The sequence below is a fragment of the Choloepus didactylus genome, chromosome 17, assembly GCF_015220235.1.
Source record: "Choloepus didactylus isolate mChoDid1 chromosome 17, mChoDid1.pri, whole genome shotgun sequence".
Taxonomy (NCBI): Eukaryota; Metazoa; Chordata; class Mammalia; order Pilosa; family Megalonychidae; genus Choloepus; species Choloepus didactylus.
In genome coordinates, this window is record NC_051323.1 from 27,807,427 (window position 1) to 27,828,810 (window position 21,384).

The 21,384-nt window shown below is 31.9% G+C and overlaps 1 protein-coding gene across 6 annotated transcripts in view; it reads left to right on the forward strand.

Moving 5' to 3' along the window:
* Positions 1–21,384, forward strand: part of VPS54 (VPS54 subunit of GARP complex) — a 152,413-nt gene that overhangs the window by 57,753 nt on the left and 73,276 nt on the right. For 5 of the 6 annotated variants that reach the window (XR_005212355.1, XM_037806851.1, XM_037806852.1 and 2 more), the window contains 6 exons: positions 3,411–3,489; positions 5,932–5,966; positions 8,224–8,355; positions 11,495–11,880; positions 20,128–20,254; positions 21,201–21,308. Coding sequence is in view for 5 of the 6 variants with exons in the window: in XM_037806851.1 (XP_037662779.1) it covers positions 3,411–3,489; positions 5,932–5,966; positions 8,224–8,355; positions 11,495–11,880; positions 20,128–20,254; positions 21,201–21,308 (867 nt within the window). In the remaining variant the exon portion in view is untranslated. The remainder of the gene's footprint in view (positions 1–3,410; positions 3,490–5,931; positions 5,967–8,223; positions 8,356–11,494; positions 11,881–20,127; positions 20,255–21,200; positions 21,309–21,384) is intronic. The other variant, XM_037806854.1, reaches the window with a different exon arrangement.

Genomic DNA, 21,384 nt, shown 5'->3' on the forward strand with positions numbered 1-21,384 from the left:
GATTCTGTTATGCCTAAAAATCCCTGATGATTTGAGTGGTTTAAGAAATTAGCAGAGTAGAACCATGTCTGCATCTGTCATTCACAACAGACAATTGAATAGAGTATTCTAGCCCTAGCAGATAGTCTTGATATCCTCAGACACAATTGTAACTCAATACTTTGCTTTCAGCTTCGTCTGAGACAAGAACTGAGTCAGTGCTGAGTTTGAAACAATCTATTATTCATTTTTAGGTTCTTAGTAAATGGCTATTGTTAGTATAATTCTAGTTACCATTTCATCCTTTTTAAAAGAAATCACTAAACTGCTGCAGAGGTTATTTCTTATTATACTTTTTTTGTTAGCAAGCCTAATTTGAATTTGGCTGATTTTATTTGACTTGATTACTCTGTTCTTTTTATGATTTGGAGTTAAGCTGACTATGGCTATATTATTGGCATTAAAATTATACAGTATCTGGTTCACTTTTACTATTGTTTAATATTTTTATGCTGAACCCATAAATAGTATTTACCTTTGCTTATATTGCCATATACTGTCTAGAGTTTTTGTGTTCTGTTTTCATCTGTCACATCTATCTGTATGTTGTTAAGTGGATGAACTTTACTCGGCTTTCTTTTTTTATTGGTTCTAACTTGCATTTTAGCTTTTCTATTTAATCATTCATTGATAAAATATTTATTGAGTGCCTTCCAAATGCCAGGCATTGTTCTAAATGCTAGGGATACAGCAGAGAACAAAACACACTAATTCCCTGCCTTACAAAGCTTTGTTTCTAGCAAGGTATATAAACAATAAATAAGATATGTAAATAACATATTTTAGGCTGGATAGTGATAGCTAAGTGCTAAGGGAAAAAATAAAGAAGGAAAAAGGATATGAAATGTTAGAGCAGAGAAAGGGTTTAAAATTTCTAAAATTTCACCAAGAAATGCTTCTTAAACAGATGACTTTTTGTCAGAGGCCTGAAGATAACGTGGTAGCTAGTCCTTTTGACTCTGTGAGGGAAGAGCATTCCAGGCAATGAAAAGAGTGTAAAAGACCCTGAAGTTAGAGGCTGCCTGGTGAGTTCAAGAAAGAGCAGTGAGGCCTGTGTGACTAGAGTGGAGAGAACAAGGAGGGAGAATGTTAGAATCTACACCTTGGTCTTGGTGTATTCTTTTTGCCTGTCCTAGGCAGTTATAGTCATAAGGAAATATGAAGATTGGGATAGTTACATTAATTATATGTTTTTCCTACTAATTATTTCAAATATGGTCTGTAATGATCAACCCTTCATGGTATGGTTTTCATTTGATTTTCAAGTCATCAAAAATCTAATTCCTAAATTAGGTAGAGTAGTATTCTTTGTTTCTATCATGCTTATGATTCTGAAACAAAATATTCAAAGGCTATGAAGTATAAAGATCAGTATAAAGTATGAAGTATAAAGATATGGGCACTTTAAATACTTCTACTTCATCAAATTTAAATTAATTTCATAATTGGAAAAAAAATTAAATATGGTCCCCATCACCTACCATAAGTCAAAATTAATTTCATATTGATTAAGTGGTATTTATAAAAGAAAAAAAAGGATTTTTAAAAAAGCACCATAAGCAAATTTAAAAGACAGACAGATTGAAAGAAATATTTACAACACATATAACAGATAAAGGATTAACATATAGAATATATAAAATATAAAGAACTCCTTTTATCTACATAAGGGTATATAATCCAAGTAGAACAATTCATGAGTGCATTCATTTCACAAAAGAGAAAAAAATAAAGCCAGTAAATATGTAAATGCTGTTTATCTTGTTAATGATTAGAGAAATAAAAACTAAACCCAAACAATTAAATGCCTGTTTTTAAAAAATCATTTAGATTGCCGAAAAGGAAAATAATTAATGATATGCATTGTCAGCATCTGGTAGTACTGAGCAAAAAAAAAAAAAATGAACTGTTGATTCACACAATATGCATGGATTGATCTCAAAATAATTATACAGAGTAAAAGAAGACAAAAAAAGAGTACTTGCTGTACTATTCCATTTAAATAAAACTAGAAATTGCAAACTAAATCTAAAGTGGTGGAAGCAGATCAGTAGTTTCCTGGGTGGCGGCAGGGGATGGAGGGAGGAATTACAAAGAGGCATGAGGAAAGTTGGGGGTGATGGATATGTTCCTTATCTTGATTGTGGTGATGGTTTCCATGAGTGTATATAGATGGCAATGCTTATTAAATCCTATATTTTATGTGCAGCTTATGGTATGTGATGTATACGTCTTTATTGACCTATTAAATGAGCTACTAATATATGAATAAGGCAAAAGAAGACACTAAAATTTGTCTGGAAAAAATAAACACAAGAATATCTAAAATTTTTTAAAAGAGGTATGAACCCTACAAGATATTAAATAAACTATTAAAATTAAAATAGATTAGCAATTGAAAAAGAGCCTGCAGATCCACGGAAAACAACAGCAAGTCTAGGAATACCAAAATATATATATGAGAATTTAGAATATAATAGAGGTGATATTTTAGGTTAGTGAGAAAAGTTTGATTAAATATTTGAAAATTGGCCGGTCATTTGGAGAAAGTAAAGCTGGATTACCTACTTCTTAGAATCAAGTAAATTCCATATTTATTCAAGATTTAAGCACTAATAAAAAGAAACAAAACATTAGAAGAAAACATGGGTGAATGAAAAAAATAATTTTGAAATAGGGAAGACCTTTTTAAGCATGACACAAGATCAAAAACAAAGAAATTTAACTATATAAAAATTTTGAATTTTGTCTGGCAGAACTATTATAAACAAAGTTACTGAGAACTTAAAAGTTCACAGTCCAGTAGCAACTGACTGAACTGCCTCCAGAAGTCGGAACACTACAAGCCTAGTGATTTTCTTTTCAAATACTGCAGTCTGCTCTTTGCCACTTTCCCATATGTCCTATTTGTGGTACTTCTGAGATGCTAACGGTGTTGTTTGTGGTCATCTAATCCTAAATGAGAGTGGGATTTTTTTTTTTTTTGACTCAGCGAGAAACTGTCAATAACTAATTTCTACATAGGTATATAGTTCTCAGATTTTCTTCCTGGAGTAAAAAAATTTTTTTCTTAATTGATTTCTGATATTTTAAATATTTCCCATTTGCTTTCCTACTTCACCCCAGTTTTATGGAGATTTTACCATAATTATATATGATGGACTGAGTTTGTTTATGAGTGCTCATAGATGTTATGGTGGTATTTGATTTATTAAGGACACTTGTTCATTGTATTCTTAGTGATTCATGTTAAAAACTGTAGAACTAATTTGGTATATTTGATATTCTGTTGTGAAACATTTTGATGCTACGAACACTTGTATTGCCACAAGGCATTGATTGCTTTATTTACTTAATTGTCTTTTTATTAGCGAGAGAAGATTCATGAGAAATGCAAGAATATTTGTCCTCCTAAAGATACTTTTGACAGGACTCTCTTACATACACATGGTATGCATATATGCTGTTTGTAGATAATAAAGCATAGCATAAATATTACTGAATAAAGTCTTGATTTGGGGAACTTGGCTGTCATATCTGTAATTTTTATTACTAAAATAAATTTTTAGAGGCTACAATCATAATCTTTTAATTTCTAAAAGCCTTTAAGAGAGAAATCATGGGTATGAGGAATTTTGTTTGTTGCTTAAAAATAATTGAGTAAGAAATAATCCCTGTCCTTGAGGAGCTGATGGTCTTCTGAGTAAGATTAAATGCATAAACCAACAATTGGAGCACTGTATATATTAAGCAGTAAGTTTAATGTTGTAGGGTTGTATAGAGCTTCTAACTTAGCCTTAGAAGGCTTTCTAGAGTTGATATGATTGCCTGTATCTTAAAATGGTTAGCTCAGAAGACTTTTGTTGGGAAAAGCATTCTAGGAAAAGGGAACAGTTTATACAAAGCCATAGAGTCAAAGAGAACATAGCATGACCAGGGAACTGCAAGAATTCAATATGTTGGTTCTGTTGAGAGCAAGAGGCAGTGCTGAAGAAGTAAGCAAGAGTCAGATCATAAAGAATGTTGTACACCATGCTAAGGAGTTTTACTTTTTCTGAAGGCAGTAGAGGGCTACTAGGATTTTTAACCAGATAGGGTCAGACTTAATGATTATATATATGACTGTGAAAGTAACTGTGGATGATGAATTTGGGGATGATGATAAGACTGGAGGGAAGAAGAAGTTGAAGGCTATTGCAGTAATACAGGTGAGAAGTTATATGGTCCCAGTAACAGTTATGATGGAGAGGAAATTAGCCCTTTGAGAGATACCTCAGAGTTCATGTCACAGGTTTTGTTAGACAGTTGGATATTGGTAATGAACCAAAATAATTCAAGGATGACTCCCAGATTTCTGGCTTGGGCAACTGGCTAGGTGAGAGTACAATTCAGTGGGAGAGGCATTCAGGAGAGGAGGTATTTTGGAGGAGACAGAGGCTAGTTTAGGTGCAGATTTGCAGAGAAGGTGATGTCTGGTAGGCAGCTGGATCCTAGGAAAGAAAGATTGGAGCTGAAGATGTAGACATTAACATAGAATAGTTGAATCAAAGAATTTGGTGGGTTCACTCTGGGAGTATGTGAATAGTGAGAAAAAGAGAGGACTGGTGATGGAATCTTAGGAAGCTGTCACATTCAGTAGGCAGCTAGAAGATGAGAAACCTGTGAAGGAGACTGGAAAGAAGGCTCAGAGAGATAGGACAGTCAATCAAGAGTTCTATTTTGGAAATGAAGGTTGGTGCGAGTTTAAAGAAGTGAGAATGGTTAGTCTATAATGTCAGAATACTTCAGGGATAGATGAATTTGCGTACTGAGAAGTCCCCTTGGATTTGGCAATTAGGAGATCTTGGGGAGAGCATTTAGACTAGGATAGTGGTTACAGAAGCCTCAATACTGTGTACTAAGGAGTGAGAAAGAAATGGTGACTACAAGCATGGGGATCACTTTAAACTTTGAGATTGGTAGGGTATTTGCTAGAGAGAACAGAGTGGGGGGATAGTTTTTCATGGCCAGGACCAGATAAGGCAAGAGAAACATTTGCATGACCATAAGCAGAATGAGTACTTCCTTAAATTTTGCACCTTAGGTGTCACCCTTGCCTCTATCTAGTCCTAGTTCTGGGTTTTCTTTTTCTTCCTCCCTCTCCTTCCTCTCTTCTCCTTTCTTTCCTCCTCTCTTCCGCTTTTTTTTTTTTTAAGTGGGAGAAAACTGAGCGTTTTTATATGCAGAGAGGAAAAAGTAGATGAAAAGAGGCTGAAGATACAGGGGGAGGTGGGTTAAATGCTGGAGCAGAGTCACAGAAGAGTCAGGAAGGGTTGGAATCCAAGTACAGAAAGATTAGTTTTGGAAAGGAAAGGCACCTCGTCTGAGATTGGATTGGCAGAAAAAAGGTTAAGTAGATTCAGTTGCAGATAAATTGTAGGTGATACAAACTAAGAAAATTACTTAATATGATATAAAAAGGCAATCTTTGGTCATAATTTCTGGATAGGATAATGGATATTTTGAACAATAAAAATAGTCTTTCTATTTTAGAATTTAATTCATTTTTTAAAAAACTATGTAGAATACAAATTAATCTCACCAAAACTTAACAAAATAGTATCAGGCTTTCTGAGTCCATTTATTAAAAACTTGAAATATATTTGGTTCTCTTTTTTGTTGTTAAACAATTGGTTAAAATTATTTAAAATGTATGTCTTTTCAGTGTTTTGTGTACTTATTCAGTGCTTTTGGCTACTGCATACTAGATGCTTGGTAGATAATTGTTAAAGGAAGAAACAAGTAGTTATTTGGTTGTGACCCTGTATAATAGTGAATCTCAGAATGTATTTTATGGAAGTAAAATGAAAATAAGTTTAAAAACTCATATTTTCCCTTTTATTTTCTGTATAGATAAATCCAGGACAGATCTGGAGCAAGTACCTAAGGTAACAGAGCTTTAAAAATGAGAGTACTGATTTTAATATTTGATTTTTAATTTTGCTTTCTAAGAGGCTTTCATTTGGCCGTTTTCTGACACTTTGGTCACTTTGTCCCTCCTGGTGCTTTTTTGTATCACTCTTTTTTTTTTTCCCATCATCAATCTCTTCTTCATTACTGAGTCCTACAGATATGTTTAAGTCTTTCCATTCTAAAAAAGAATATTTTTGGTCTGGCTATGCCTTCAAATTATTAAGAGGCAATTTCTTTGCATGAAAAATTTTGTTGATATGTGTGATAGGTTTCTTCTGTTTTTGAAAATGAGTCCATCACATTCATCAGATTCCCAAAGAGGTCTGTTACAGTTGCTCTTTAGGGAGAGAAAGAGTCAATGAACTAAGAGACAAAAATGGAGAGTGAGGTGATTTTTAAAGTTCTTTGCTTCCTACAAAAAATTCAAACTATGTTATTTAAGGCTTATAATTACTTGCCTTCCATCAGTAGTCACACACTTAACTTTTGCCTACTAATCTTTCTATACTCCTTACTTCAGTGAAACTGTTTTTTACTGTCTCTGTGCTTTACTTGCACTGTTTCTTCACCAGGGAGACCTTTGCTCTATTTCCCCATATCTTATCCCTTATAATCTTTTGCTAAAATGGTAACTTTACATGAATATTTTCTTGTTCCTCCCAACTGACGATAATTGGCCCTTTTACTGAATTCCCATAGCACTTTATCTAGAACCCCCCTTATAAGGCATTTGTTACTCTTCCCCTTTTAGGATGTTTATATACATATTTTATCACATTTTTTTGACTGAAGGTCCTTGATATCAGGACCTGTGTAATAATTTATCTTTGTTTCTCCCGCAGTGCCTAACTTAAGAGTTAGACAGTCAGTTAAGTATTTATTGAATTAATCAACCAAATTTTAATACCAGAGCAGAGATTTAAAATTTATTCATGTGCCTAGTTAGTTTTTCCCTATCATGTTCATTCTAGTTTTTGGATATAGGTAAATTTATCAGCAAATAGAAAATATAGCATAGAAATTAATTAATTAAACCATGTTTCCAGCCCATGCTAGGTACTAGAAATAATAAAGATTAATCATTCAAGCTATAAATTCAATCCTTCAGGAACATACAGTCTTTGGGGAGATATGCACATTAAATAATAATTTCTGTGAAGTATGAGATAAGTATATACAGGATACTTATGTTCTGAGGAGGGAGTGATTAATCTCTGATTATACACAGAGACACATGTGCCCTTTTGATTAGATTGTGTTCTCCAGAAATATAGGAGAGAAAGGGCATTTTAGGCCAAAAGCATATACAAAGATACTTTAATACCAGAGTGTATGGAAGATAGTTGAGTATTGCTAGAATGTAACATGTAAATAGAAGGAGTGGCAAGATACAAAGAGGTGGATAGAATGAGGTAGATTTGGTATCCCAAGATATGAAGGACTTTGGATGCCATTCTGAGGCGTTTGGTCTGTGGATCATAGGAATCTATTGAGAATTTTAAACAAGGAAGTTATACAGTCATACTTGATTTTAGAAGGACATCTCTGAGAGCAATATAGGGGATAGATTGGGGAGGGACATCAGTAAGTAGCTATTGAAATTAATCCAGCGATAATCGAGAACTGAACTGATGTAGTACTGTGGAGATAGAGGACAGAGATTCAAGGGATATTTAGGAAATATAATTCATAGAAAGTGCCTAGCTGTATGTAGTATGTAAGGGAAAAGGAGTAGTCTCTTCATAAAATTACGTTTGTTTTGGTTTTAAAATTTAGTCTATGTCTAATTTAAAAAACCAATTTTGCAAGGGTTTTGAGTAGGAGAAAAAAGAAATATAAATGTAGAGAAATTGATATTTGATGTTTTTTAAAAAAAACACTATCCAGTGGGAAATAATGTGGAAATTTTAGCAAAAGTCTTTCTTCCTTTAGTATGAGCCCGGTGAGTCTGCATTAGTGAGTTTGATCAAGTAGTAATGGAATGATCATCTCTACTTGTAAAGGCAAAAATACACAGTTCTGTTTTTCACAAGCATTTGAAGCTTGGTGAAAAAATGTTTATACAATTTTTTTCCAAGTCTTTAGGTGAGTAACTCAACCCATTGCGACTTGCTTTTGCTGTTTACACTTGAGATCCAAGTTAATTTCTGTTTAATGGTCTCATGATGTTAGAAGGAATGATAGATGTAAAGAAAATGTTTATCTAATTGAAGGAAATGCATTTTTTAATAGATTTTTATGAAACCAGATTTTGCCTTGGACGATTCCTTAACTTTTAATTCAGTTTTACCATGGTCTCATTTTAATACTGCTGGTGGAAAAGGAAATCGTGATGCAGCTTCCTCAAAGTTGCTTCAAGAAAAGGTAATTTCTCTTTGACTTTTTTTCCATATAGAAAGCTTTATTCTAATTAATTGGGACTATTTGCATGGGTTCAGATTTAATTATTTAGTAAGCCCTATTTTTAATTTCATTTTTATTGTTATAATTATAAGCCTTTTTAAAAAGTAAATAATTATAACTAATAAAGTAACTGAATTTTGGTTCCATGGAATATAAGTTATATTGGTGAAAGAGGAAAAATTTATTGTTTGAGTGCCTCTTATCTGTAATAGCAGTTAATGAAATTTTAATTGCAAAAGGATATATTAGATAACACAGCAAATTGCTTTGCATTTTACCCTAAATAGTTTAGTTATAAATTTACTAATTTTATATTCTTTAGTATTTAAAGCACAGAAAACAAACTTTTCCTGAGGTACTATTTTTCTTCATCTATTTTCTCATCTATTACTATTTTTCACATAGTAAGGATGATTATTTTGAAGCAAAAGTGTCACAGTTAAAAAAATACAATATTCTAATTGTATTTTTAGCTTTGCAAAGCCTGGTCTTTTGTATATTGTTAGCCAGCGGTTCTTTGAATTTTACAGTGTTCTATGTTTCAGATTTCTACAACCTGAAGGTCATTTAAAATTTAGAACTTAAAACATATCTTAACTCACATATCAAGAATCTCTTAAAACTTAAATAGGAAGTGAAGTCCCTTGATCTCTGTTCTTTCTCAGCACTCAGTTTAGAGCATTTCTGAAACTGATTGTGCTCTTAAAATGAGAAGAAACTATTGTGTTTTACTCTAGTGACGTCTTTTGGCACTCTGAAAGTTTATCTCGGGAAGACTATAGAATAAATTAGGTCTAGTTCTCCTCAGTATCAGTGAAGAAAGGAGTAGCTTGGGGAGAAGAGAAGAAATGTGAGTAAAGAATCATGAATGTTCCTTTTCCATGGTTGTAAATGAGGTGTTCATTTTTTTTCTTTGACAGCAGTTTTACCTGTGAAGTAAGAACAGTTTTACCTTGAGTAAGAACAAATTCATTAATCTTTTGAAAACAGTGGGTTAACTGACACAGATTCACTTTGAATGCTTTTTCACATTCCAAGTGTATGCCTTGGTAGAATAATACCTTAAAAAATAAAAATGACAAAAGCAATGAAATCTCATCAATCTATACATTTACTTTTAGGAATACTTTTGAAATTGTTTCCTTTGTAGTATTTTAATTGAAAATGCATTATGTAAATATTATACCTTTGAGAAGAGTAGGTCAATAGAATATTGATAAATTCCAGAAATCTTTGAAGTATAAGTGGAATGCTTTTCTCAGTCTGAATGTTTAAAATATGACTAAAGTATTAGGATTTTTTTTTTTTAATTATAAGTTGCAGAAACAGGTTTTTCTTTTTTTTTTCCCCCTTTTACTTTCTTGATTCCTTCACATCTGCTTTGTTCTTATAATAGGAATGGAAGACAGGATTCCAAAGAGCACTTTCAAATTCACTTTATAATTGACAGTGGCCGGTATATCACGTTAGCTTTGAAGAGAGGTGATGCTACAACCTGGGTTAGAGAAATTTGTATCCTGATGTAGTTCTGCTCAAAGTTCTGGTCTGAATGTAAATCATTGCACTGCTTCCTTCATCGGGCAAGTCTATGGAAAAAAAAAAACAAAAAACCACTGTGCTTACTGCTGTAGTGGACATACTCTGGCAAAGATTCTTATTTTATCATGGGCTGATTAATGGTCTGTAGACTGGCAGCTAATATATGTATACCAGATTCTGAGTAGCACTTCCTAAAGGACTTATCCATTCACTATTCTGAGAATTGGGTCCACTTGAGCTTACATTCTACCTAGGCACATTTGAGCCCATATTGATTTTTAGATAAAGAAATGAAAAAAAAAAAAAAAAAGCAAAAGGGCATAAACTCAGTTTAAACCTGTTAGATACTACAATAGATTATTAAAGGAGCATTGTTGAAGATATGTGTGATCTTGTGTGGTTTTAAGCAAACAAACTTGGTGACCAAATAATCTTTTCTAACCTTAAGAGTCTTAAATGTTGAAAATATATTAACCCCTTAACACTACAAAGTCTCCTGAGGCAGGAATTCTCTGGCCTAAAGTTTGAGCTATAGATTAAAACAAATCTAAAAGTTATAAAGTAGTAAGAGAAATGGAAAGATAATATAGCCAAAAAAGGCATATGCAATTAGAAATGAGGAAAAGACAAATCCATATTTGAAATTAGAAGGCATGTTTATATACATTACAGTAAGAATTAACCTTGGTAGTTTTCCAAATAAAATATGTGAATTACTTATATAATGCATTTTGTCAAACTTTAAAGAGGTAAACACATTGGAAATAAACTGAATTTTACAAATTGATAAAAGAATCTATTTTCAAAATGTAAAATAAACAGCCTTGAAAAAAGATCCAAATGCATTCTAGTACTTTCTGTAATTTGTGGCTGGACCGCTAATCCGTTGTTCATGGATTCTTTAGCATTTTGAGGCAGCATAGTATAGTAGAAAGTGTTTCAGTGTTTGAATTGGGCAACCTATATTCAATTTTAGTTTTGCCATTTAATAACTGTGTCTTTACTCAAGTTATTTAATGTTTCTGGGCTTCAGTTTCCTCTTTGTAAAATTACAATAAGGATAATATCTGTCTTCCAAGACTGTTAATAAAAATTAGAAAATGATGTGTTTAAATACCGGTGCCTGGTACATAGAAAAGGGAGGTCAATCAGTGGTAACTGAAATCACCTTTGGTCAGATAAGTGATGTGTGATGGTGGTTATGATGATGATGATGTTGGGAACTAGGAGATCATTCTACTTTAGATCTTAGAATTTCTGATACTAGAATTACAAAGTAGTTGGTGTTTGGAGGCCAGTAATGGCAGAAACAGGGGAAGGCAGTAAATTGCCTTCTTTCTTTTCTACCCTTTTGTCTTATATTTATTAATCTTTGGTCTGTACCTTTCATCTCCCTTCTATTTTGTTGTGCCCAGTTTCCAGGGTCCCGCAAACAGTTCACCTAATGGAATTTAAAGTATATGTAGAAATCTTATATCATTTCCATTTTCAGAAGTATTTGGGCAGTCAAAGAAGGTATACTTATAATACTCCATGATTTTTTTTTTTCCTCCCTCTTAAGCTGAGCCATTATCTGGATATTGTGGAAGTAAACATTGCTCACCAGATCTCTCTACGTTCAGAAGCATTTTTTCATGCAATGACCTCTCAAAACGAGCTGCAGGACTACCTCAAGAAAACTTCCCAGGCTGTAAAAATGCTTCGAGATAAAATTGCACAGATTGATAAAGTAATGTGTGAAGGATCACTACACATTTTAAGACTGGCACTTACCAGAAATAATTGTGTTAAAGTGTACAATAAACTGAAGTTAATGGCCACTGTACACCAGACTCAGCCTACAGTACAGGTGTTGTTATCTACTTCTGAATTTGTTGGAGCATTGGACTTAATAGCAACAACACAAGAGGTTCTACAGCAGGAACTTCAGGGCATTCACAGTTTCCGGTATGTCAATTAAGTAAGCCATTAGAAATGTTAGAAATTTTTGAAGGATAAATTTTAGTGTGTAATGGTAGCTGAAGTAGTGAGAGTGTGTTCCAAGTTAAATGTATATTTTTTTCCTTCCGAATTGATCTGTGTAGTGATGCTATTATTCTGATATTTTAGTATTAGCAAAACAAGTCCATAAGGAATGGTATTTACAGGGACATTTGGATAGATAAGTAAAATTAAATTTTCTATTGGATGAAACAAATGAAAGGACAGTCACAACTTTGAAACTGATAACATTTGGAATATATTGAAATAGTTCTGTGTCAAGATGATACTAAGGTAGAGGGGAGCAGTACCAGTATATCTAAAATTAAATTCATTTAAAAAGCCCTTTAATAGGTTTTAAATTTAATAATTATTAAAATTCATTTCTAATTTGTTTATCAGTTGCAAAGAATTTCACATGGAGATAGAAAAGACCTAATTTATCTTAAGTTCTTATTTTGAAAATACCTTTAGGAATTAAAGTTTTAGTTACTATATGTGAAATCATGTCAAAAATGTTTAATTTATAGGTAGAACTGTTGCAAGCCATCAAAATTCTATCCAGTTAAGTAGACTAACAGTGTATTTGTGAAAGTTCCTAGTTACTGGAAAAAACCATCCAAACCTTTGCAGTACTAAGTGACTACAAAAGAAATTTTATAGAAGATGATGTGGTTTCTAACTTAAAAAATGCTGAATATATTCCAGAAAAGTTAGCTTCAAAATAAATTTATTTTAATTGGATTATAAACTCTTACTGACTAAGGATATATAATTGAAATATTTGTATAGAAAGCACGTTTAACTTGGACCAAATTTAATTAAATGATTGGTTCATTTGTTCGTTCAAGAAATGGCTGTTGAGCTTCTGTTAGAGTCCAGGTAGCAGGCAGAATGCTGGTAATATAGCCATGAACAAAGCAGAGATGCTTTCTGCTCTCACAGTTTCTACATTTTATTTCCAAGGGGGTGAACAGACATATTACTGGGCAGTTATGATACAGTGCAATACAGTATGATAATGGATGTACAGATTGCTGGGGTACTCTAAATTTAGGAAGGAACCTAATTCAGGTTGGATGGGTCACAAACCTCTTTGAGAATCTATTGAAAGCTATGATTGGACCTTCTTCCCATAAAGATAATAACTGTACATGAAATTTTGAATCAATTTGGGTGGTTTATGGTCCTTTGAAGTCTACTTTGGATCCCCAAGCATGGAACCCAAGGTGACTAAATGATATTTAATTTCCTTTTCACTTCTGAAATTTTAAATATTTCTCTTATTTAAAGGTGTATGTAGTATGTATTTTTTCAATAAATAATATTAATTTTGCCACTTAACACTTTAGCAAAATGGACCTGTAGAATGACAGAAACTGTTTTTCGCTTGACACTCTATGATATCATGAGGGTTGATGAATATAGGGAGCCACTTTTGCAGTATTAGAGACTGGAGTGCTTTATCCTCCAGATAAGACAGTTCTGAGAAATAGAATCAAAGATTGAATGCTTATTTGTTGATCAAACATTCTAAAACTGTTATAATTTTTGCCTCAAAAGTAATTAAGTTTATTTTTTAGTTTTTAGTTTTTTTCCCCTCAACTCAAAAGTTTATGCCCAGTCATATCAATGAAAAGTATAATTATCCAAAGCTGGCTGGAAAAATTTTAAGAGCAGAGTTGGCTATTTATTCCCAATAGTTTATGATTTGGGAAAGACAGAATGAAAATTTAGAATTTTGTATTTATTCTGAGCCCAAGGAAGAGTTTACATTTATTTTCAACCTTATGGTTTTTTTTTTGTACCTTACCAAAAGAACAAAATATTCTTCATAAAAAAAAGTGAATGTGATTTTTAAAAGACTTTCAAGTTGTTCTCATAATCTACATTTTGTTTAAATATCTTTCTAGTATTAGTTTTTAGAACCTATAAATGTGTAAAATGTGTATTTATTCTTCATGTAAAATATTTCTGTAAAGCTGCCTTTCAAATGTCAGTTCCAATATGGTTATAACTGTGTAACAGCCTAGTATCAGAATCTTCGTTGAGTTTCTAACTTTGTATAAACATCTTCATGTGTAAATAATTTTCAAAGATAAGAACACTCTAAATGAAAATGTTTTCCTAATCGAGGAAGTATAATGACCTTAACTTGAAATAGTTTGTCTGAAATGTTAACCCAGTTTTTTGTTTGTTTTTAAATTTCCAACAAATCCTATCTGATGACTTGCTTTCTTAACGTTATTTTTCCTTTTGTTAAGATTGTTAAATATCCATAGTAGTTATTTTCTTGTATAGCTTCACAGATATTTTTAAGTCCATTTAACTTGATTTGGAAGTATAAATATGATTTAGTTTTGGACCCTTTAGGTTTCTGTCTATCAATCAAGATAAATGTGTAATATAGGTCTGGCCCGCTATGATTATTGGTGGTGTCAACTGTGTTCTCCTTAGACTATTAAAATGATTATGTTTCCGAGTAGGAAATAAGAGATATAGTACTTAAATTTAACACCTTTCTCTCTCTCTCTCTCTCTTTTTTTTTCATACCAGAAACCAAATTTTAGTCATTTTTTGTGGAGTGTATCTGAGAAAAGCATAGGGGTCTTTTTTTCATACCAAAATCTTCCAATAGTCGAGTTAATTCAAATGCAAATCTCTACTTATTTAAGTTGAATTCAAATAGTTTTATTTGTGTACACCTTCTCTGTGTACTATTAAACTAACTTTATTTTCTAATCAATGGTAGTAAATAGTGCTCATGTATGAGTTTTTTTCCTCATTCTTGTTATTTTTGACCTTGAAATTATTTTGTGTATAAACATTTTTTGTTACCTCTGAACTCCCAGAATACTGTGTTTATTTTGCAAATTTTATTGTTATTTGTGCTTTTGTTTTATATATCTATTGGGCTCTAAATGTCGTGGGCAAGAACTATCTTCTATATATCCATAATAAATATTTGTGTAATCTGTGAATAATCTAGGATGTTAGCGATGTTTCTTGACACTTTATACCATTCTCTTTTCCTTCCTTTTCTTTTTCTCCTTTTTTCCTTTTGTTCTTTCTGTAACCATTGGTCCTGGTTAGTCATTTATAATGACTGGATGTTTAACCCTAGCTGCATATTAGAACCTCTAGAAGAGGTTTTTTTAAAAATTTACCAAACTCTACCCAAACCAGCTAAATTAGACTTCCTAGAGGGTACGGCCTGGGCATCCGTAGTTTTTTAAAGCTCTCTAGGTGATTCTAATGTGCATTTGGGGTGAGAACTTTGGTTTATAATTATCATTTGGTATATTCTACTTTTTCAGGATTTGGAATTAAAGTGGAAACATTTTCCTACATAATTTTGTTCTTTATAAAACAAAAATTTCAACTAAAACATCTTCCTTCCTTTATTCAAAGAGGATTCTAGGTAATGTGTTAGAACTACAGTGTGTCTGCTTTACACAGTGGGAAATTTTGGTTTAATGCATAATTCTATGTTAATACAGAGATTATTAAAATGTATCTTTTGTATATTTGTTGATTATGTAATTTAAAATTTTTTAAATGGTTTTACTGCCTAAATTATTATAAAATTGGACAAATTGAATTATTAGAACATAAATATTTTTAATGAAATGAAAATTCAACTGTCTACCAGCAATAAAAATGAGTGATATGGTTATCATTGAAAGAGTCTGTATAATTTGCATGCTTTATTCTAATTTGCTGAAAGTATTGCTGAGGTTAATGAAATTCAAATGCTTATTAAGCAGATGTAATACAACAATCTCTTTTGGGCCTAAGAATACATTTACACCTTGATGTCTTGTAGATTTTGATATAGAAAAGCTTCACTTACCTTGAAATTCAGGGCTGTAGTGTTGTTATTTGCCCTTTCTTATTGAAAAGGTTTATATAAGTTTTCATCATTGTTAATTTTCTTTTCTTACTACCTACTACTGCTGTTACTCTATTACTATTACCACTGTACAACTAAGAAATATTTATTGAATTCTTTGGTACTCTGTACCAGGCACTGTGCTAAGCATATTGTGTGAATTATTTGATGATACTATATGAAATAGGGAATCTTATCCCTATTTTTACAAATAAGGAAATTGAGGTTTGGAAGTCTTAGATAACTTGTTCGAGGCCTTACAGCACATTATAAAACAGTACAGTCAGGATTCAACCCAGGTCGCATCTGACCCAAGAGCCTATGCTTTTCAGTATATTTTATTGAGTATCTAGTAAGATGTCAAACAGATCACTCTGAACATCACTGCTAATTTTATAGTGCTATACATGTGAAAATTGTGGACAATTGAGGTTGACTGGGCCAGGACTTACCATAGTAATTCATTTTAGGATAAAAATTAATGAAACTAGTTGGGTTTTTAGTCAGATGCCTTTTTCTGTGGAAAGAAAAAGAGGAAAACATTCAGAATTAGAGCTTCCAGTTTACTGTGGTTTCATTGCTAGTTGGCCACCTTGGGATTCCATTTAAGGGATTTTTATTATTGGAAGTATCAAAAAGTATTTAATATATTATTTGATCCTAAAATAATCTCCTGTAATTTAGATCTTCAAAACATTATAGTAGGAAAATACCATGTTATATGCTTGGAGATGATACCAAGAAATCAGACTTTCTTCTATTTTATGAAACTAGTATGATTGTAGTGTTTATTAATACACAAGTTTCTCTGGTAAAACCGGCACAAAGTTCACTATGGTGAACATATAGCTTAGTAGAAAATCTGAATTAATATACAAATATGAATTAATATCATGATAAAAAGTATTAGAATTGCTCATATTTTCTTTGCTGGCATGTGGGCTTAAGTGCTTTTTCCAAAAGTAGTATTGGTTGTCATTTCACTAGATTTCTTTCATCACTCTAAATTACTGTATATGATTGTTAGGATGTGTACTTTTAAAGTAAACTGTTAGCAGATTTATGTACTATTAGATAATTTTGGTAAGGTTATTAATGCTTATACAACAGTTATTGCATCTATTGTCAAAGTAGTCAAAATATCTTTAAAAGACAATTAGAGCTAGGATGAACAGGTAACTCTCATAGAACATTATAATTCTAGAGGTTGTGTTTAAGGGTTTGTTTAGACAAGTTCTTATATGTATTCTATTAGATACCTGTGATTATGTAATAAATACTATGTGATGTTAGTATTGAAGAGTTAGTACTGCTCTTCTTTTTTTATATTAATTGAACTTTTAAGATTCTTATATTTAAGAATTCATAAAAATGAAGCTACTCAGTTATTATTTCAGATAATATCTGAGGTCAAATAGAAACTCACATTTAAGTTGCTATGCTGAATTGACAGGCAGTTTTATTATTTTGGTGCCTAAATACCAGTAGGTACAATCATATGGACTTAGCTCCCTAATTCTTTGCTGTGATTTGTTGAAGACTATTCTTACTTATTAAGAATTCAATTGGTAAATATTAGGAAATGTTTCATAAGTAAGTTTATTTTCAGCTGTGAGTATTAACCACAGTATAAAAAGGAATCTATAATCTTTATTAAAATGAGTCAAGAACCATTGTTGAAGTTGTATAAATTTATATCCTACCCAGTTCCTTTTTTTAAATAACTTTTTGTTACCAAAAATTCAGAAAGGCACAAGTAGAAGAAATTATATGAAGATAATTGTATAAAACTGAGCAAAAAGTATCTTTTAATACATAGTTTCCCACTTCTCATTTTTTTTCTTTTCAAAGTATTTATTGAAGAAATTGGGTTGTCTTGTAGTCTGAATTTTGCTGTGTCCCATGCTTAGCACATTCTTATTTCGTCAATATTTTCTACAAATTGGTAATTAGATTTAAAGGCTTGATCATATTTAAGTTTTTTGGCAACAGTACCTCAAGGGTAGTGGTGTATATTTCAATCAGGAGGCATGTTTCAGGTTGTCTCTCTCTTTATGGTATTGGCATCCATTTGATGGTCATTGCCTAGACTTATCACTTCACTATGGATTGCAAATTGTGATGTTCTAATTTTATACTTCGTTCTGTATTTATTAGTTAGAATATTCCTCTAAAGAGATGTTTCCCTTAAAAATTATTTGATTATTCTCAAGGACAATTCTTACAAAGATGGCAAGATAAATTCTGGATTTTTCCCCTTTTATTTAGCAGTTTTCAAAGTAATGAATTGTAAATCTAGTGTCCTCTAAAGGTGACTAGTGCATTTTTCTATTATCATTATAAATGCATTTATTTATATGTATTTGGAGTATTTAAGTTCTTTGCTGTTTATGTTTTCATTGATGGTCAAATTGTCCAATTTTTTGTAGGAACTTCAGGTACATTCTTGAGTTCTTTTGACATGATTCCATGAGTAGTCATTAATCGTTTTCTTACTTTGTGTTATAATAGATACTCATTTTACACATTTTCTGCCCTGGATCTGTAGTCAGTCATTTCTCTAAGGAGTTCTGGTTTCTTTCAGTATGAAATGGTATTTAGAGAGCATGGTCTGGGTACCAGAGGTGCTTCTTAATACTAGGTTGGTCATTATTTCTAGGCCTTCCAAGGAGACAGAGCTAGAAAATACTGCTACTTTCTTTTAAAGGAAGAAAAAAATATGAGTTTATACTATTGCTTCCAATTTAAATTCAGGACTAAAGGATTTTTAGTTCTTCAATTTTACATTTGTCTCCTTTCAACCAGGTTGAAAATTGTGGTTCTCAAATGACATCAACGTACTTACTCATTTATTGTATCCCAAAATATAAGCAGAATGCTCTCAGAACTAACAATCTTATTACTAAAAACAGTATAGGACTTTTTCTCTTCCTTTTCTTAACGATATATCATATCCATGTGGGATATGATATTACTGTGTTTTAGAACTTGAAATATTTTTTGTGTGTGGTCTTGTCACTAATGTGATACATAGATTCATTTGTTTTATTTGCTTTTGATATTTAAGGTTTGCATTATCAAACTTTAATGTAGTTCTATAAGTATGTTAAGTAGTTACATGGTTCCAAAGTTAAATCTATAAAACAGAGAAATTTAGTTTCCATTCTAATCCTCTCCACACTTTCCCTCCCTCACCCTACAAGTCACTGTTTTTAAAATGGTTTAGTTTATATCTATCTGTCTGCCTAACTACCTATCTACCCACCCATCCAAAATTTTTAAAAATTGTGCTACCGCTGGTCTTTTTTGGTAAAGACAGCCACGCTAAGGGTTTGTTTTTCAAGTAAATTTAGTATATATTTTTTTCAAATGTTTGTTTTAAAAATTGCCTCAACAGATAGAGCTTTTGAAAATGAATGTTGTCTTGGGGTATAAACAGATTTCTCATTGGCCTATGTTAAGTTTTGAAATCCTGTAGATCAACTTAATTATCTTCAGTTCATTGTTTTTACAAAGCTATTAGATTGTGTGTCAAAAATCCCTTTGTATATGAAGTTACTCATCTTTAGACCCCTGTAGAGCAGGAACTACTTGGGACCATTCTCGTCATTTAGATAGTATACTCTTTTTCTAAGGAAAAGTTTCCAAAAACCCTTTAGTAATATCTGCCTTTCTACCACAACTCTCCCCAGCTTCAAATCTTTCTCACTTTATCACTGGCTGGGATCTGCAATTACTAGAGGTAGGTGAAAAAGGAACTTCTGTGAGAAAAAGGTGGCCATAGATCAGATACAATTCAGTACTTTTATATTTTCACAGTTTTATGTTCTAATGACGTTTAGTTGAATGACTTGAGGGATGTGCACAGTAGCTCAAACTAATCATGACAGAAAGTGAATTGAGTCGATAAGAACTTGAAGCTCTTCAGATATTTATACCCAGAACAGTGCCAAGCACATAGTAGATTCCTGTACTTAATTAAATCAGTGGTTGGGGAACTACAGGCATTGATATACAGTGAATAGTTACTGAGGAAATAACTTAGAACATCTGAATATTTTTGTCTATGAAAAGAAGTCATGAAGTTTACCAGGTAACCATTTCTAGAACATATTTAACTGTTTCAAGGTTAAGGATACGAAGAAAAAAATAGAATTCTGAAGATTTAATGAAATTATTTCATTTACTTTGGTAAGTTAAAGGACTCATTAAAACAACTCATTATTGCTCAAGTACTGGCAGCTAGAGAAGTTTTACCTACTAATTCTTTTGATCATGGAGTGAATTTTAATGAGTATGTATATTTTTCTCTTCCTTTGTAGGCATTTGGGATCACAGCTTTGTGAATTAGAAAAACTGATAGATAAAATGATGATTGCAGAATTTTCTACTTATTCTCATAGTGACTTAAATAGGCCACTGGAAGATGACTGTCAAATTTTAGAAGAGGTATGTGTTTTGAATTGTGGAATGAAATTAATGTCATTGCTTAGTGTTAAATCCTGACAATCTTAGAACACATTCTTCTCAGATTATATTGAGCAAAATTATGTTAAATTTCAAGGTCCATCAGACCTTTGAAATCCTTTACTAGCTATGTTACCTTGGCAAGCCCCATAATTATTTTCAGTCCTATGAAATTAGAGAATAAAATATAATTTTATAGCTTAATTGGAAGTTAGAGTTAAATGAGTTCTTTATAGCTTTACAAGCTGTAAAGGATAAATTAATTTATATTCCATGAGTGCATTGAGGTATGTCGTTTATAAAAAGTAATCAGTTATAGGGTAGTTGATCAGTCATTCAAATTCACTGAGTACCTGTTAGGAATATGTTTATGCATGCACATATACAAATACATCATATCCAGGCTTCATTTATCTGGTAACCTCTCAGTGCTGACATCTGCTGGAAACAAGTAAAGAATCCAAAAAATTCTGACAGCAACCTAAGTAGTTAAAGAGATTTTTGTGCATTTTAGTAGTTGACTTCTCATTGAGAGTCCAGGTTGTCATTCTATTCTTCTAGATCACTAATTAGAAATTACAGGACTCATGGAGTAGTTATTTGTCATCAGGGTGTAAGAGAGATACTTTCTAACTATTTGTTGAAACTAGTCCTAAAAATATACTATTATTATTTTGCTCCCAAACCAGCTTTATTTGATCCACTGAGGTGGAATAGGATTTACCTGTTTTAGAGCATTGACTCCAAAAATCTAATGACAAGATTGTTATGGGAAGGATTTGTTTTTATTTTTTTCAGGTTTCTAGAAAAATACCTTAGTAAGAATAGAGATCTGAGGATCAAGTAATAAACCCTTGATGCTGAATGTTTCTAAATGAGATTATTTCATATTTAAAATGTGAAACTACACACTCTTTTATTTTAATAGGAAAGACTCATATCTCTTGTATTTGGACTTTTAAAAAAAAGAAAACTCAATTTTTTAGAAATCTATGGTGAAGAAATGATTATTACTGCAAAGAATATCATTAAACAGGTAACTGTATTTTATTTGATGTATTTTGGTTTAAAATCTTTTGTGAATTTTTTTATATTATCCTATTTATGTAGTG